This window comes from Otolemur garnettii, unplaced genomic scaffold (genome assembly GCF_000181295.1).
Source record: "Otolemur garnettii isolate 467f Iridium unplaced genomic scaffold, OtoGar3 scaffold00044, whole genome shotgun sequence".
NCBI classification, from domain to species: domain Eukaryota; kingdom Metazoa; phylum Chordata; class Mammalia; order Primates; family Galagidae; genus Otolemur; species Otolemur garnettii.
Window position 1 is genome coordinate 3170838 of NW_003852439.1, and position 14375 is coordinate 3185212.

The window sequence follows — 14375 nt, forward strand, 5'->3', positions numbered from 1 at the left end:
GCCTCCCAGAGAGCTAGGATTACAGGCTATTCCTAAAATTTAAGGCGAGTCAAAAAGGACCCTCTGCTTAAAAAAATATATTTTTGACTGCTTCAAAAAAGTAATGCGGACATCTCAGAAAAGAAAATTTTGTATGAAAAAAGCAAGGTTTGCACCCCAATTCCTATTACCCTTTCCAGAAGCAATAACTAACTTCCTGTGGGTCTTCCCAAAGATATTGTAAATGCACTCACATCGAAATGTATGGCGAACTGTTACTGCAATAAAAATTAGCAAATATCTACCAGGCGTCCTCAAACTATGGCCCGCGGGCTACACGCAGCCCGCCTAGGACATTTATCCGGCCCGCTGGGTGTTTTTGCCGCCACTGCCTGTCCTGCTTAGCAGCCGACTTGTCCACGGGCCCGCAGTCCGACCCTCCAATGGTCTGAGGGACAGTGAACTGGCCCCCTGTTTAAAAAGTTTGAGGGCCCCTGAATTCTAGACCCTGTTGTTGGTGTTTTATTTTCACAGATTAAGTACTAAAAAGTAATCTCTAACCTCTCCCCGGCCTCACCTGGTGAGGTCGATTCCATCGACTCTCAACTACCAATTCCTTTGTCCCCGCCTCTTTGGAGGTCTCTTCTCTGGCTTGCGTATGGAAGTCTCGCGAGAGCCCTCCCGCTTCCCATAACTCCGTGCGCTCTCCACGCCCGTCCTTTTTCCGCCATCTTTCCGTGCCGGTGAGTAACTTCTTCTGAGAGCTCCAACATCATCCGTCGGCTATCGGCGCCATCCCGCCATCTAAGGCTCGTTTTTGGGGTCCTGCAGGGACGCTGGACCCCTTCTGGGCCGGGAGTCTTGGCCTTGCGGGCTCCGGGCCGGGTGGATAAAAAGGCGGGCCATTCCCGGGCACCCCACGCTCTGCACTGTGGGGACCCGGATTCGTGGGGTGCGGGCGCCAGAGCTTTCGACCGCCTAGCCCCGGCTCGGGCCTAAGTGCCGGATCTCCTCATAGTGGTTGAGGCCGCTCCTGGACTCCGGGCGGCGGGAAGCATGAGGGATGGTGGCCGGGTGGGCCGTGCAGCGTCTCAGTACTGCAGCGGCTCTGGGAGCTCGGGAGGCTGAGGGCGCCCAGCAGGTAAAACTGCATCTTTTCGGGGTTGGCCGTTTGTTAGGGAGTAAATTAACTGTTCGGTCTGAGAAGTTATTTCCTTGTTGTACTTGAAGGAGGTTGGATCCCTACGTAGGCGCTCCCAAAACTTTCGTACATTAAAGTGTGCGTCTCATGCCCATCGGCGGTTTGTAAAATATTTATCTGTTGGGTACCACGGTACATTGAGTATTGTACACAACTTTTAAGTGGGAAAAGGTGGATGCCTTAATAATTGGTGTGCTGATAGTAGGTGGAAATGAATTGATTTTAAAGGACGACGTTCGCAGCACAGATTTTTCCCTCAAATTGGGATAGTGTTATCGGTGATTATCAGTTTCCATTCTGAGTAATGAACTATCTCTACCTCGTTATTTTCACATGGGTAGCTGATAGTTACCGCCAATTCTGAAGGTTTTTTGTGTCAAGTTGGTTTTGTCCCACATCATTTTCTCTCCAGCCATGCTTTGTAGGAGAGTGATTAGTGAATGAGTGGGATTCAAAATGTAGGGGCTGACGTCTTGACTGTTTTTGGCAACTGTAGAAGATAGTACATGTAAGTCAAGGATTTGGGGGTGGAGTGTGCCAGGAATTCTGGAGAACCAGTCTCCTTGGGGTTTGGAAAACTTCACTACATTGGGGGCAGAAGGAAAAGGATGGTTTTGTGGCGGAATGATTGGTTGTCTACTGATATTTGCGTTGTCAGTAAAATATATTTTGTTTTTCCTAAACAGCCATAATGGTGCGCATGAATGTCCTGGCTGATGCTCTTAAGAGCATCAACAATGCTGAAAAGAGAGGCAAACGCCAGGTTCTTATAAGGCCTTGCTCCAAAGTCATTGTCCGGTTTCTAACTGTGATGATGAAGCATGGTAAGTGTGCTGTTTTATGTTTTGATGTCACACTATTTAAGGGATCTGTCTTGTAGAAATTAGGTACAGGGGCGTAGTGTGTCAGTCATACCTGGGTACTAATGACGTTGACTTACGGGGCTATGGAGGCGACAATTCTGTACAAGTAAAACCATTAAAAGAATCATGGTGGAACTATTGGGAAAAAGTGGAAGCTTGTGTTTGTGACTGTTGGCCTGGTAGGTGTTTGGGGCCTAAATGATAACTAAGTCATTGACAGGGCTCCTAAGACCTTCTAGGATGACTTTGGTGTGGAGAGGAAGATTGTTGCCTGACTTGGCCATAGCTAGTCTTTGGGGGTGGAAAGCAATGGAGGGGCAAGGGAAAGATAATTCCTTTTAGAATTGAAAGGTGGATTGTCTTGAATGTTGCCCATCAAAATTTTATGTATTAAAGTGGGTTTTAAGACTTAGTTTTAGAGCACCTGGTTTTCTCTACCCAGACTGCTTAGAGAAGCAGTGACTGGGATGATGTGGGAGTGAAGGATGTAGTAGGCTAGGAGTATAAAGATACAAGGTCTTCCATTTAATCTGTCAGTTATGTTTTGTAGGTTACATTGGCGAATTTGAAATCATTGATGATCACAGAGCTGGGAAAATTGTTGTGAATCTCACAGGCAGGTTAAACAAGGTAAGAATAAATTTTACATATTTAAAAGCCTTAAGAATTGTTTAACCTTGGTGATACTGTGTTGCATTGGCTTTTGTAAGTGTTGAAGAGTGGTGCCATAAGTTGAGGGATTGGCTAAAATTGTTCATTTTTTTTTTTGTCACATATAATTTCATTTCTTCTGTAGGGTTACTGGCTCTAGATTTATGTCAGTTGGCCCATTATTTGTGGGGTGTGAGCTATCTGAAGGGAGGTGGGGTTAAATTAATGCTGGTACTAGTATTTGGATATACTACCCACTTCATTGGCTTGAACTTGGGTAGCTCAAGGCCTCTAAACTACGCTATAAATAACTTGCCTTCCTTGGTGATGTGTTTTTTTGTTTGTTTTTGTAAGGAGACAGTCTGTCGTCTGTTAGTGGCATCAAAGCTCATGGCAACCTCAAGTTTTTGGGCTCAAGTGATCCTCTTGCCTCAGTTTGTCAGATTTTAATAGAGTTGACGGTCTTCTCTTGCCTAGGCTGATCTCAAGCAGTCCACCCTCCTGGGCCTCCAAGAGTGCTAGGTTTAGAGACCCACACCCAGCACTGGGTTTTTTTGAACAAAATTTTTATCCTTGAGTAACTGGGACCCTCTAAATACAATATAAGTAGTGTTTCTGTTTTTGATAGCATAGGTCTTTGAGATCTGTGCTATTTGCCTTATTAACAATATAACCAAGTAGATCTGTTTTGTTTTTGAGGTTTAACTAATTGAATGTGTCTTGAGGACCAGTTACTGAGCCTGCTACGCTCTTTCTGTGTTCAAGTTTATAGCTTTCAGATTCCCTGAGAGTCTGATAAGATCCTTTAGCCTCAGACCCAGAGATTGAGTTGCTTAAAGTCATTGGCGAGTGATAGTTGCTGGATTGGTATGGATATTTTCTGGCCCAGCAGGTTGTATTTTAAAAAGAAACTTCCCTGTATAATAAACTTGCTTATCATGTGTGGATGGAGTTAACTAACCTTAAGTAAAAACTAAGGGGTCTGAGGTCTTCCTGAAAAAATCTGAAGAACTTGTAAGGCTAATTTTGAATCGGTCATCTTATAGTTGTTAACCATTAAAACCAGCCCCAAAGTAGGATTTAAATTTGCTGTTGTCACTCTGACCTTCACAGTGTGTTTTTGAAGTGAGAGTTGTCTTTTTTTCCTCTCCTATTTTTAGGAGGTAGGAAGAGTCAGGTTTGAGTCATGCTGAAGGTGTCTCATCTAGTTAGTAACTGGTGCCAGTAAACAGTTTAGCACTTTTTAAACCTATCCTGCAGAAGATTGAGTTGGTGTTTTAAAAAAAAAAAAAAAAACACAACTAAGTTTGACAAGTACTGTGTACCAAATTCTCCTTGGATGTTTGTTCCCTATATGTAATAGCTTGACAGACTTTAATGGAGCATTTTCTGTATGGAACTTATTTGTGATGTACTCAGTCTGTGGTATAATTGTTGAAAAAATTCTAGCCTAGACCATTAAAGTCCAGACTCTACTGCTTAACTGTGACTTTGGGCAAAACGAATGTTTTGGTTTCTCTGGTTATTTACCCACCTTCATAAGAGAATGTCTATCTTTTGCATGTAAAGAATGGACCAACCTTTATTGTGGAAATGGAGCTGGGAAGTAAGGTAGTATTTAAAGACCAGATGGACTAGAATTCAGATCCCTCTGGGTTGGATGAGAGAGGCTGTGCAGGTTTAGTTCTGGCTAAATGAGAGGGATTTTGCTCCTGGAATCAGGCCAGGTGCTGCCTTCCATCTGGTGTGGGATTGTCTGTTAGTCAAGTGACAGCGAAAGTGATGGGATAATGGTAGAAAAAGGAGAACCTGAGCAGTCTTCCTGGCATAGGATAGTTGAGCCTTTTTGACAAGCCCAGTTTTGGTTTATGTGGGTCAAATTTCTTCCTTCAGTAAGTGTAGCATAGAGCTGCTATGAAGTTCTAATCTTAAGAGTCTTTGGTTTAAGCATCTTGGCATCCTGTGATGTTTGGTTAATGTGCTCACAACTACACAACTCTTTGCCTGCTGTCTTGGCCTTCTGGAGTTTCACCTTGAGAGTACTGATTGCATTGTTATCACATGGTCAATTCTTGTATTTATATAGTGGGAGCCTTTCCACAGTGATGTTTCTAAGTATATCAGTCATTTGTAGAGCAGATCTTGTGAGCAGGAGAGCTTAAGTTCATGGATGTTCATGAATTTATTATGTTTTAAGATTGGCATATAATTAAGTTATTGTGCTTTTGGAGCACTACCCTCTCATTTTGGAGGGTAGTTGTTGGCTGTGTCCCAGTAGCAAAAAGATGAGGTAAACGTAAGAACTCTGCTCTTTCTGCCTTCCGTCACTCTGCCAGGTTAGTTGGAAAGATTGCCAGGGGTTGCAGGGTACTTACTATCCCTCAAAGTGCATAATAGCATCTCAGTGGTGGGAGCAGCAGTTCTTAGCTCAGTGCCTGTGCAGTGTGTTCCTTAGACATTTAATACTTGGCAGTTTTTAGTTTATGGGCTTAAGTATTTGAAACATTGCTATTTATTTCAGCCTTACTATATAAAAAAGGTTTGACTGTAATCTTCCTATCTAGTTGGTCTCTTAGGTTTTTCAAATGTGGTCATTTGTTCTGGAACAGCTTTTCGAGCCCACAGGAGTGCATATTGACCTAGAACGCCTATTGCTTTGGAGTCCACTTCTGCAGGTGGTTGGCCTTAGATGCAGACAGTCTTAAATACTTTGGTATATTTTTTTGAATAGTATTTATATCAAAGATGGTCTACAGAATAGGTGCCAATTTAAATGCTGAGTTGTTGGTTTGTGTGACTATTCAGTTATGAATGCCATCTTGTGTTACTCAGGTTTTGTTATTGGTAAAGTTTGAACAATTCTTCGTTCCTTTTTCACAGTGCGGAGTGATCAGCCCAAGGTTTGATGTGCAACTCAAAGATTTAGAAAAATGGCAGAATAATCTGCTCCCATCCCGCCAGTTTGGGTGAGTTGGCTTTCCTCAATTTAAAGAAGTTACCTTTTGTTTGCTACATTGCTTTATTTTTCCTTTTAATTTTTTTTTTTTTTTAAGAGATGAGGTTTTCCTATGTTGCACTCCTGGGCTGGAGTGCAAGGGCTGATTGCAGGCATAATCACAGCACACTGGTCTCAAACTCCTGGGCTCAGTTAATCCTCCCAGTTTGGTCTCTGCACCACTGGCTCCACCTGTCACGTTTCATGTGCTGATCTTCAAGTTTAGGAGGCACATGAGAGCTTAGGACCGTAGAATTCATGTGCGTTCTCCTGCCTCACTGTATATAGTTCATATTATGTGTTCCCTGGGATCCAGGATTCTGGCCAGAATCACTTCAGAACCCTACACCTTTGTGGGAGGGGGGACCTCAGTTTGAGAATCTTTATCTTCCTGAAGAGCCTAAATTCAAATCTTTGTCCTTTTTTTTTTTTTTTTTTTCTTGGAGAGTTTCTATTGCCCTTGGTAGAAGGTTGTGGTATCATATCTCACAGCAACTTCATTCTGTTGCGCTCAAGTGATTCTCTTGCCTGAGCCTCCTGAGTAGCTGGGACTACAGTACCTGTCATAATACCTGCTTAATTTTTTCTATTTTTAGTAGAGACAGGGTCTAACACCTGGTCAGGCTGGCTTTGGACTCCAGAGCTCAGTCTATCCACTCGCCTTCATCTCTCAGTGCTAGGGTTATAGGCTGGAGGCACTGTGCCCAGCCCTTTTAATTTTTTGTAAAGAGACAATCTTGGCTATGTCACTTGGGCTGGAATGCAGTAGTGTGATCTTAGCTTACTGTAAAACCCAAGATTCCTGGGCTTATGTTATCATCCTCACTCCTCAGCCTCCAATGTAGCTGGGACTGTAGCCACATGACACTATGTCAGGATATTTTGTAGAGACCTGGTCTCAACTCCTGGCTTCAAGTGATCCTCCTGTCTGGGCATCCTCCGGTGTTGAGATTATAGGCATAAGCTATCCCGCCAGTGAGATGGTGATTTTAATGCTTCATACTTGACTTCTACTTTATGCTCATTATCTTGACCCTCTTAGGAACCCATGAGGTGGCCAGATGTTGTATACAGTACCTGAATGTCTCACTGTACAGTAGCTTATCTGTTGTACATACATGAGTGGCAGAAACAGTTTAGACTCAGATTTGTCTGAATACTTTAATGCTTTAAACTTCCTGTTCCTTTTTGAAGTTAAAGTTAAAATAGCCTTTGTTTTCAATTAAGTATAATTGCTTCCCAGTGTTAGTCGAGGCCAGGTGTATGGGTGTATGTAGCTGGGGTCTCTGGGCTTTGGTTCAAGGAGCCACATTGTACCCTGTCAGCACAGGTAGTCACTGCCTTGGTAGGCAGCATTAATTCCTGTGTGCCTTACAGGAGCATCCTTTAACCACTGCTGGGTGGTATTGGTGTTTTTCTATACCAGAAAGCAGCTCTGTGTTGAACTGTTAAACTCACCGGCATTTTTCTTTTCCAATCCATAGTTTCATTGTACTGACAACTTCAGCTGGCATCATGGACCACGAAGAAGCAAGAAGAAAACACACAGGAGGGAAAATCCTGGGATTCTTTTTCTAGGGATGTAATCCATACTGAAAAATAAAATGCCTCAGTGGACTCTGGTGCTTCTACTTGGTCGTTTTGAGCCTTTACAGCAGTGTAACAAGAGGATCTGGGGATGCACAGCCATTGTATTAATCGGTGAATGCTGTTCCAGGAAGTGAACAAGACAAGACGGCTTTGCGGTATCTAGTCTTCACCCTCCTGACTCACCAGAGATTGGCATATCTGGTCCTAGGCCGTTGAGTCTTGAGTTGGTCTTCAGGTTTGGGGAACTTGTGTGATTACTTTCCAGAGGAGAAGCCTGAGGGATGTATTTTGTAAACAGTAAAAGTTCTTGTGAAAGGAATAAATGCATGGCTCGGTGTCCGTAGCATAGTGGTTACAGCATCGGCCACGTGCACCAAGGCTGGCAGGTTTGAAACCAGCCTAGGTCAGCTAAACGACAACAATTGCAACGACAAAACAGCTGGGCACTGTGGCGGGTGCCTGGAGTCCCAGCTATTAGGGAGGCTGAGGCAAGAGAATCACTTAAGCCCAAGAGTTTGAGGTTGCTGTGAGGCCACAGCACTCTACCCAGGGCAAGTGCGACAAAGTGAGACGGGAAAAAAAGTAATATATGCATAAGAAAACAATTAGCCTGCTCTCCAACAAAACCAGTTATTTGACACTTAACTTTTGGTGTATTTATTTTGTTGGGCTATAATCATTCTGGAAGGTAGGATATTAGTTCCTGCTCAATTTTTATATCCCATTGTTGTAATAGACATTTGCTAGGAATTGTTTGAAGAGGGTCTGGTGCTGCTGACAGGTTCCTCCTGGAGGGGAGGGAGCTGATGAGATAGGGATGTGTCCTCCAGTCTCTGGTCTGCGCTGGCTAGCCAGGCAGTGTTGAAGAGAGAATTGACCTCTGGACTGGGGCATGGTAGATAGCTAGGAATGCCCTATAGATGTGGCAAATATCAATTCTCATTTTTTGGAAGAAAGTGATTTGAGAGGCCTGTTTGAATTTGGGGGCCTCTGATTACCTGGGTAGCTCTGAGTAATGAACATGGTTTTGTTGGGCTCTGACAGACCAGAATTGAGATCTGTTTCTCCACTTGGTAGACTCAATTTCCTTCTGAGTAAATGGGAATAATGCAAAACCTACCTCAGCATTGGGAAAAGTAAGCATGTAAGATAACACACTGAACACAAGACCATTGTGGTATTAAGAAGTTGTATTTGTTAGGCACAGACGTGAAGTCCAGAAGAATCTTTAAGGGGCTTATTTTTATTTTTTGAGACAGTCACTATGTCATCCTTGGTAGAATACTGTGGCATCACAGCTCACAGCAGCCTCAAACTCTTGGACGTAAGTGATCTTGCCTCAGCCTCCTGAGTAGTTGGGACTACAGGTGTGAGCCACCAGTGCCCTGCCAAGCAGCTCATACTCAGTGCCAAAATTGTAAGCTCTAGGATGACAGGGCCTGTGTTTGCTTTTGTTTCCTTTCCTATCTCTGGTTCCTGGCAGAGAGCTGTCTCAAAACATGTTGATTGAATAAAAAATGAATTTCTGAGCACAGTCTGCAAAAATAGGACATGAAATGGCTCCATATGCGATCACCATTTTGTGGGGATCCTATGCTCTTTGAAGTGGTCAGGAGTAGGGAAAAAATCTGGCTAGGGAAAAAGTGGGTGATTGGGCTAGCGTTTAGTAACATGCTAGCAAGGAAGATGGCTTTAGCCCATGTTTCTGAGATCTGTAAATAGGTTTAACATGATCTGGGGCTAGTGTGGCCTGGTATTAGACCACAGAGACATTACTGGTAGAATGACTTCACTCAGAGACTAGTTCATTCACTAGGTAGGGGGGCAAGGATCTACTAGTTCTCAGCCTTGGATCTACTGTTAAGTGCCAGGAATACAATGCCCCTTTTGAAAGAAAACTGTAAAAACTTAAAACACAGTTAAGTGTTTTTTCTGGCGAGATTACATAGTTGGATCAGAGGTTGAGAGAAATTTGTCACCACTGCCAAGGACTTTCGGTGTGAGCTAACATAGAGGTTGAGTGCCTGGGAGAAATTAAGTTCTGAGAGACTAAACTTGAATCCCATTTGGCACTTTGGTCTAATTCACTGTTCCCAAAACACTTGCCAATCCTGAATCCCAGATTGACCTAGTACATAACTCCACCTCTGAGCCCTTGCTCCTCCACGTGGAAAGCCTTAAAATGTCCTTTCACTGCAAATCTTACCCTTTGGGAAGGAACATGTAAATGTCTCACCTGAAAATGACTTGAGACTAAAAATGGCTTCTAGTGCATGTTAAATGTTTATGCCAGACAGGGAGCTAAGAGCATTACACATCTCATTTAATCTTAACAATTCCTCATTCCAGGTACTATTGTCAACTCTGGTTTTTCAGGTGAAAAAAGTGAGGCTCAAAGCTGTAAAACAATTTGTTCAATAGGCTAGGAAGTGGTTAATTTGGGATTTAAGTGTTCTAAGCCACAGCCTACTTACTCTTCTGGCTGCATACTTGGTCATGCACCCTCCTAGTCTTTCCCGGTGTGTATTGGGTGTCCTCTGTGCCAGGCACTTGGGCAAGTGGGGTGCACAAACGTGCAGAGCCTGTTAGTCCCTGCTAGACTGAGTTTGCCATAGCAAGAGTTGGATTCATCTGCGTATCTGCAGCATCCAGCTTCTCAAAGGGGATGTCACCATGTGTTAAACCAGGCTCTGATAGTCACAGCTGTGGGGAAGCATGCTTTCTAAAGTATAATCCTGTCTAGTGTCTCTGAGCCCCAAGAATTCTATCAATTCTAAAAGCAGTCTCAGGAGTCTGGGATGAAGAATGAGGCATAGGCAGGTTCTGATTCAAGGTCGCTGTCCAGACACCCAGGTTCCCCCATTTTCATGTTTTCAGCAATCTAATGGGCAATGGAAATGCTGAAGACCACACAGAAAATAAGCCAAGGGCCGCAGTAAAAAACAACATGGTTAAGATGGCTGTGCTAGTTGCTAGCTGTGACCTTGGGCTTCTGTGCATGAGTTTCCATATCTTTTTTTTTTTTTTGCAGTTTTTGGCGGGGCCAACTTTGAACCTGCCACCTCCGGTATATGGGGCCGGTGCCCTACTCCTTTGAGTCACAGGCACCGCCCAGTTTCCATATCTTTAATGTAGGGATAGTAGCAGTATGTCCTGTGGTTGTGAAGATTGTAATGTGCTGGACTGGTAGGTGTTCACCAAATATTCAGGCTCTCCCCCTGCCAGGCACATGGTAGGTAGGCATTCATTTTCCACGTGACTAATTGTGGCCAAGGAGCTTTGAGCACAGGTGCTATGCCAGACTTTCAGGCAGGAAGCTTGGCTGGTGTGAGACCTTCAGAGCCCCTCTTTCTGCCATGGTGATGATTATGCCTGAGAGGGGCTGATCCATTAGCCTGGCCCTGGAGTGAGGACAAACTCCAGAGACCCAGCTGCTTGGCAACAAGTGTGCAAAAGTGGAAAATGACTCCTTGCCACAGATCTTGGGTTTGTTACTAATTTAACCTATTCTGGCTTGTCCAAGTTCATAGAGCAATCCCTGAAATTTAGTAAGGGCTTAATACGTTACCAAGGGGAAAAGCATGGGATATAGAATTTAAAAAGGGGATTAGCCTTCTCTGAGTGGATGTCAGGAGACTGTTGTAGCACCCTCTGCTCTTACCGGCTGCTCTTACCATGCCTTCTTCCATGAGCTGTCTCCATTCCCCTCCACCCACGTGATTCTGAGACACTTACCCCAGGCCCCCACCTGCTGATAGGGACATTCAGCCCCACCTGGGGCACCTGACTCAACTCGCCTTGAAGATCCTTTAGGATATTTGAACCTGGGAGATGTGAGGTTTGTTTCTTTATTTTTTTTCTTTTTCTTTTATTTATTTTTCTTTCTTTCTTTTTTTTTTTTAGACAGAGCCTCAAGCTGTCCCCCTGGGTAGAGTGCCGTGGCATTACAGCTCACAGCAACCTCCAACTCCTGGGCTCAAGCGGGTCCCCTGCCTCAGCCTCCCAAGTAGTTGGGACCACAGATGCCTGCCACAATGCCTGGCTATTTTTTGGTTGCAGCCGTCATTGTTGTTTTGGCGGGTCCGGGCTGGATTCGAACCCACCAGCTTAGGTGTACGTGGCTGGCGCCTTAGCCACTTGAGCCACAGATGCCGAGCCTATTTATTTTTCTTATACGTGTGTATATTAGGTTTCCACTTTTGCCTTCACAGAATTAAAAAGGCTACATTTAATGACAATAACAACGTTTAACATAAGGACAGAACAAAAACCTCATAAAGAACGAATGAAGATAAATACATTCAGGAAAGAAATCAGACGATTGCTGCAATGGAATATTAAGCAATAATAATAATGCAAAGAAAGTAACATTCACATTGTTAGGAGTATGTCTATTATAGAATAATAAGTTAACTACTTGTTTTTTCCAAAGTCTCAAAAAAAAGACAACTAATATTTATAAATAAAAGCAAAAGATAATTTCAGAAAAAACAGATCATGCCGAATCTTATAGACAATAGGAAAAAATACTTCAAAATCATTCTACTTAATTTGGATACACCTGATATTAAAATCGGAGAAAATATATTATTACAAAGGGGAAATTACAAACATATTTCACTTATAAATGAGGATGCAATATGATAAACATATTAACATGTTGAATTAAAAATTAATGTTTAATGTACTTTGGTCAAAATTAAATACAGTTTATATGAGAATTAGTCACTATTTTCTTTTTTTTTTCCTTACCCACACCCCCTCCCTCCTTCTCTGTCTGGTCTCCCCTTCCCCCAAGAGATAGGCATGGGGGAAGGGGAGACCTGTCTCTTTATTTTTATTTATTTATTTTTTTGAGACAGAGTCTCAAGCTGTTGCCCTGGGTAGAGTACTGTGAAATCACAGCTCACGGCAACCTCAAACTCTTGAGCTTAAGCAATTCTCTTGCCTCAGGCTCCCAAGTAGCTGGGACTACAGGCGCCTGCTACAACACACAGCTATTTTTTTTTTTTGGTTGTAGTTGTCATTGTTGTTTGGCTAGAACAGTCTAGCTCCGGTGTATGTGGCTGGCGCCCTAGCCTCTGAGCTATAGATGCCAAGCCAAGGTTTGTCTCTTTAAAATGGTAGAAATAGTGAGATAAAAATTTTGAGTGCTGCTAGTCCTCATAATCTCTGCCATGTGGAAAAAGCCATTTAGCAGGGAGCCCTAGCAAGGAGGCCCTTCTCTGAGCAGCAAGATGCATGGGTTCTCATAATGTTGAGTCTAGGCTTCCAGTTGTCTGTGAGATACAGCCATACCTCCACCCTTCCCACATTCTGTATGCAAAGAATAACAATAAAGTGAGACTTAGCCTCAAAAAATAAAATAACAAATAAATAATTTTTTGACACTCAGATCCTCTGTTCTCTGAAACATTGTGTGTCTCCTTTCTCACTTTGAGTGGTTTGAGTTAAATTCTAATCACTTAAAATCAAAGTAAAAGTTCTACTTATGATTTTTTCACTAATCTGCTCTGGGACTTTTTTTTTTTTTTAATTTTTTGAGACAATCTCACTATGTTGCCCTCTGTAGAGTGCTGTAATGTCACAGCTCACAGCAGCCTCAAACTCTTTGGCTCAAGTGATTCTCTTGCCTCCGCCTGCCAAGTAGCTGGGACTACAGGCGATTGCCACAACACCTGGCAATTTTTGTTGTTGTTGTTGCAGTTGTCATTGTTTTAGCTGGCGCAGACCAAGTTTGAACTTGCCAGATTCGGTCTATGTGGCCAGCGCCCTACCTACTGAGCTACAAGTGCCATCCAACCTTTTTTTTTTTTTTTTTGAGACAGAGCCTCAAGCTATCACCCTGGGTAGAGTGCCCTGGCATCACACAGCTCACAGCAACCTCAAACTCCTGGGCTTAACTGATTCTCTTGCCTCAGCCTCCCAAGTAGCTGGGACTATTTTTAGAGACAGTGTCTCACTCTGGCTTAGGCTGGTCTCAAAGCTGTGAGTTCAGGCAATGCATCTGCCTCAGCCTCCCAAATGCTGGGATTATAGGCATGAGCCACTGCACCCAGCCAACTATCAACATTTTAAATTAAAATTACTTAAAGCTGAAATCTTTTAAAATGTTTTGGAAAATTAAATCTTATTAAATATTTTTATTAAATAACTTTTTCTAACTCCATGTTGGATGTCAATCTAATTGAGAATCTAAAGAATTGGTATCACATCACACATTTTATGTCTCTATCTTCTATATACAAATTAGAGCATGATATGAATTGTTTAAATTGCAAGATTTTCCTCAGTTTCAATGAAACATATTGCTAAGTCATGTGTACTGCCAGAGCCACAATTTGGGACATGAAGAGAAACAGAAAAATGGACTCTCAGTACTGCTGCGAAATGATAATTGTCATGTGACAATCTATTGCATTCATACTATGTAAGAAGAAAGATTGTACTAAGAATTAATTTGTCCTTTATCTCAATTGTTTTGACACTCAGGCCGGGCATGGTGACTCATGCCTGTAATTCCAACCCTTGGGAGATGAGGCAAGTGATCACCTGAGCTCATGGGTTCGAGACCCACCTGAGTCAGGGTGAGACCTCACCTCTAAAAATAGCCAGGTGCTGTGGCCGTCACCCATAGTCCCAGCTACTAGGGAGGCTGAGGCAAGAGAAATCGCTTGAGTCCAAGAGTTTGAGGTTGCTGTGGGCTATGATGCCACTGTACTCTATTAAGGGCAACAAAGTGAGATTCTGTCTCCAAAAAAAAAATTAAATTAAAAAAAATATATATATATTTTGTAGAGACAGAGTCTCACTATATTGCCCTTGGTAGAGTGCTGTGGCAACACAGCTCACAGCAACCTCCAACTCCTGGGCTTAGGCGAGTCTCTTGCCTCAGCCTCCCGAGTAGCTAGGACCACAGGCGCCCACTACAATGCCCAGCTATTTTTTTGTTGTGGTTTGGCGGGGGCCGGGTTTGAACCCACCACCCTTGGTATATGGGACCAGCGCCCTACCCACTAAGCCACAGTGGGCCAATAATTTTTTTTGACACTCAGGTCCTCTCTGTTCTTTGAAGCAGTGTGTGTCTTCAACATTG

General features: G+C 43.2%; 1 protein-coding gene across 2 annotated transcripts; it reads left to right on the plus strand.

The window, feature by feature from the left end:
* The first annotated feature begins 671 nt into the window (after nucleotides 1-671).
* On the plus strand, nucleotides 672-7318 carry RPS15A (ribosomal protein S15a). Of its 2 annotated transcripts, none has more exons than XM_012805732.2 (5): nucleotides 672-722; nucleotides 1867-2004; nucleotides 2594-2673; nucleotides 5575-5660; nucleotides 7174-7318. In XM_012805732.2, the coding sequence occupies exons 2-5, from the start codon at nucleotides 1872-1874 to the stop codon at nucleotides 7265-7267; spliced, it is 393 nt and encodes a 130-aa protein (XP_012661186.1). In that variant the 5' UTR covers nucleotides 672-722; nucleotides 1867-1871; the 3' UTR covers nucleotides 7268-7318. The 2 variants fall into 2 exon arrangements, with proteins under 2 accessions (XP_012661186.1, XP_012661187.1); XM_012805733.1 differs by lacking the exon at nucleotides 672-722 and adding an exon at nucleotides 1093-1120.
* The last annotated feature ends 7057 nt before the right edge of the window (nucleotides 7319-14375 follow it).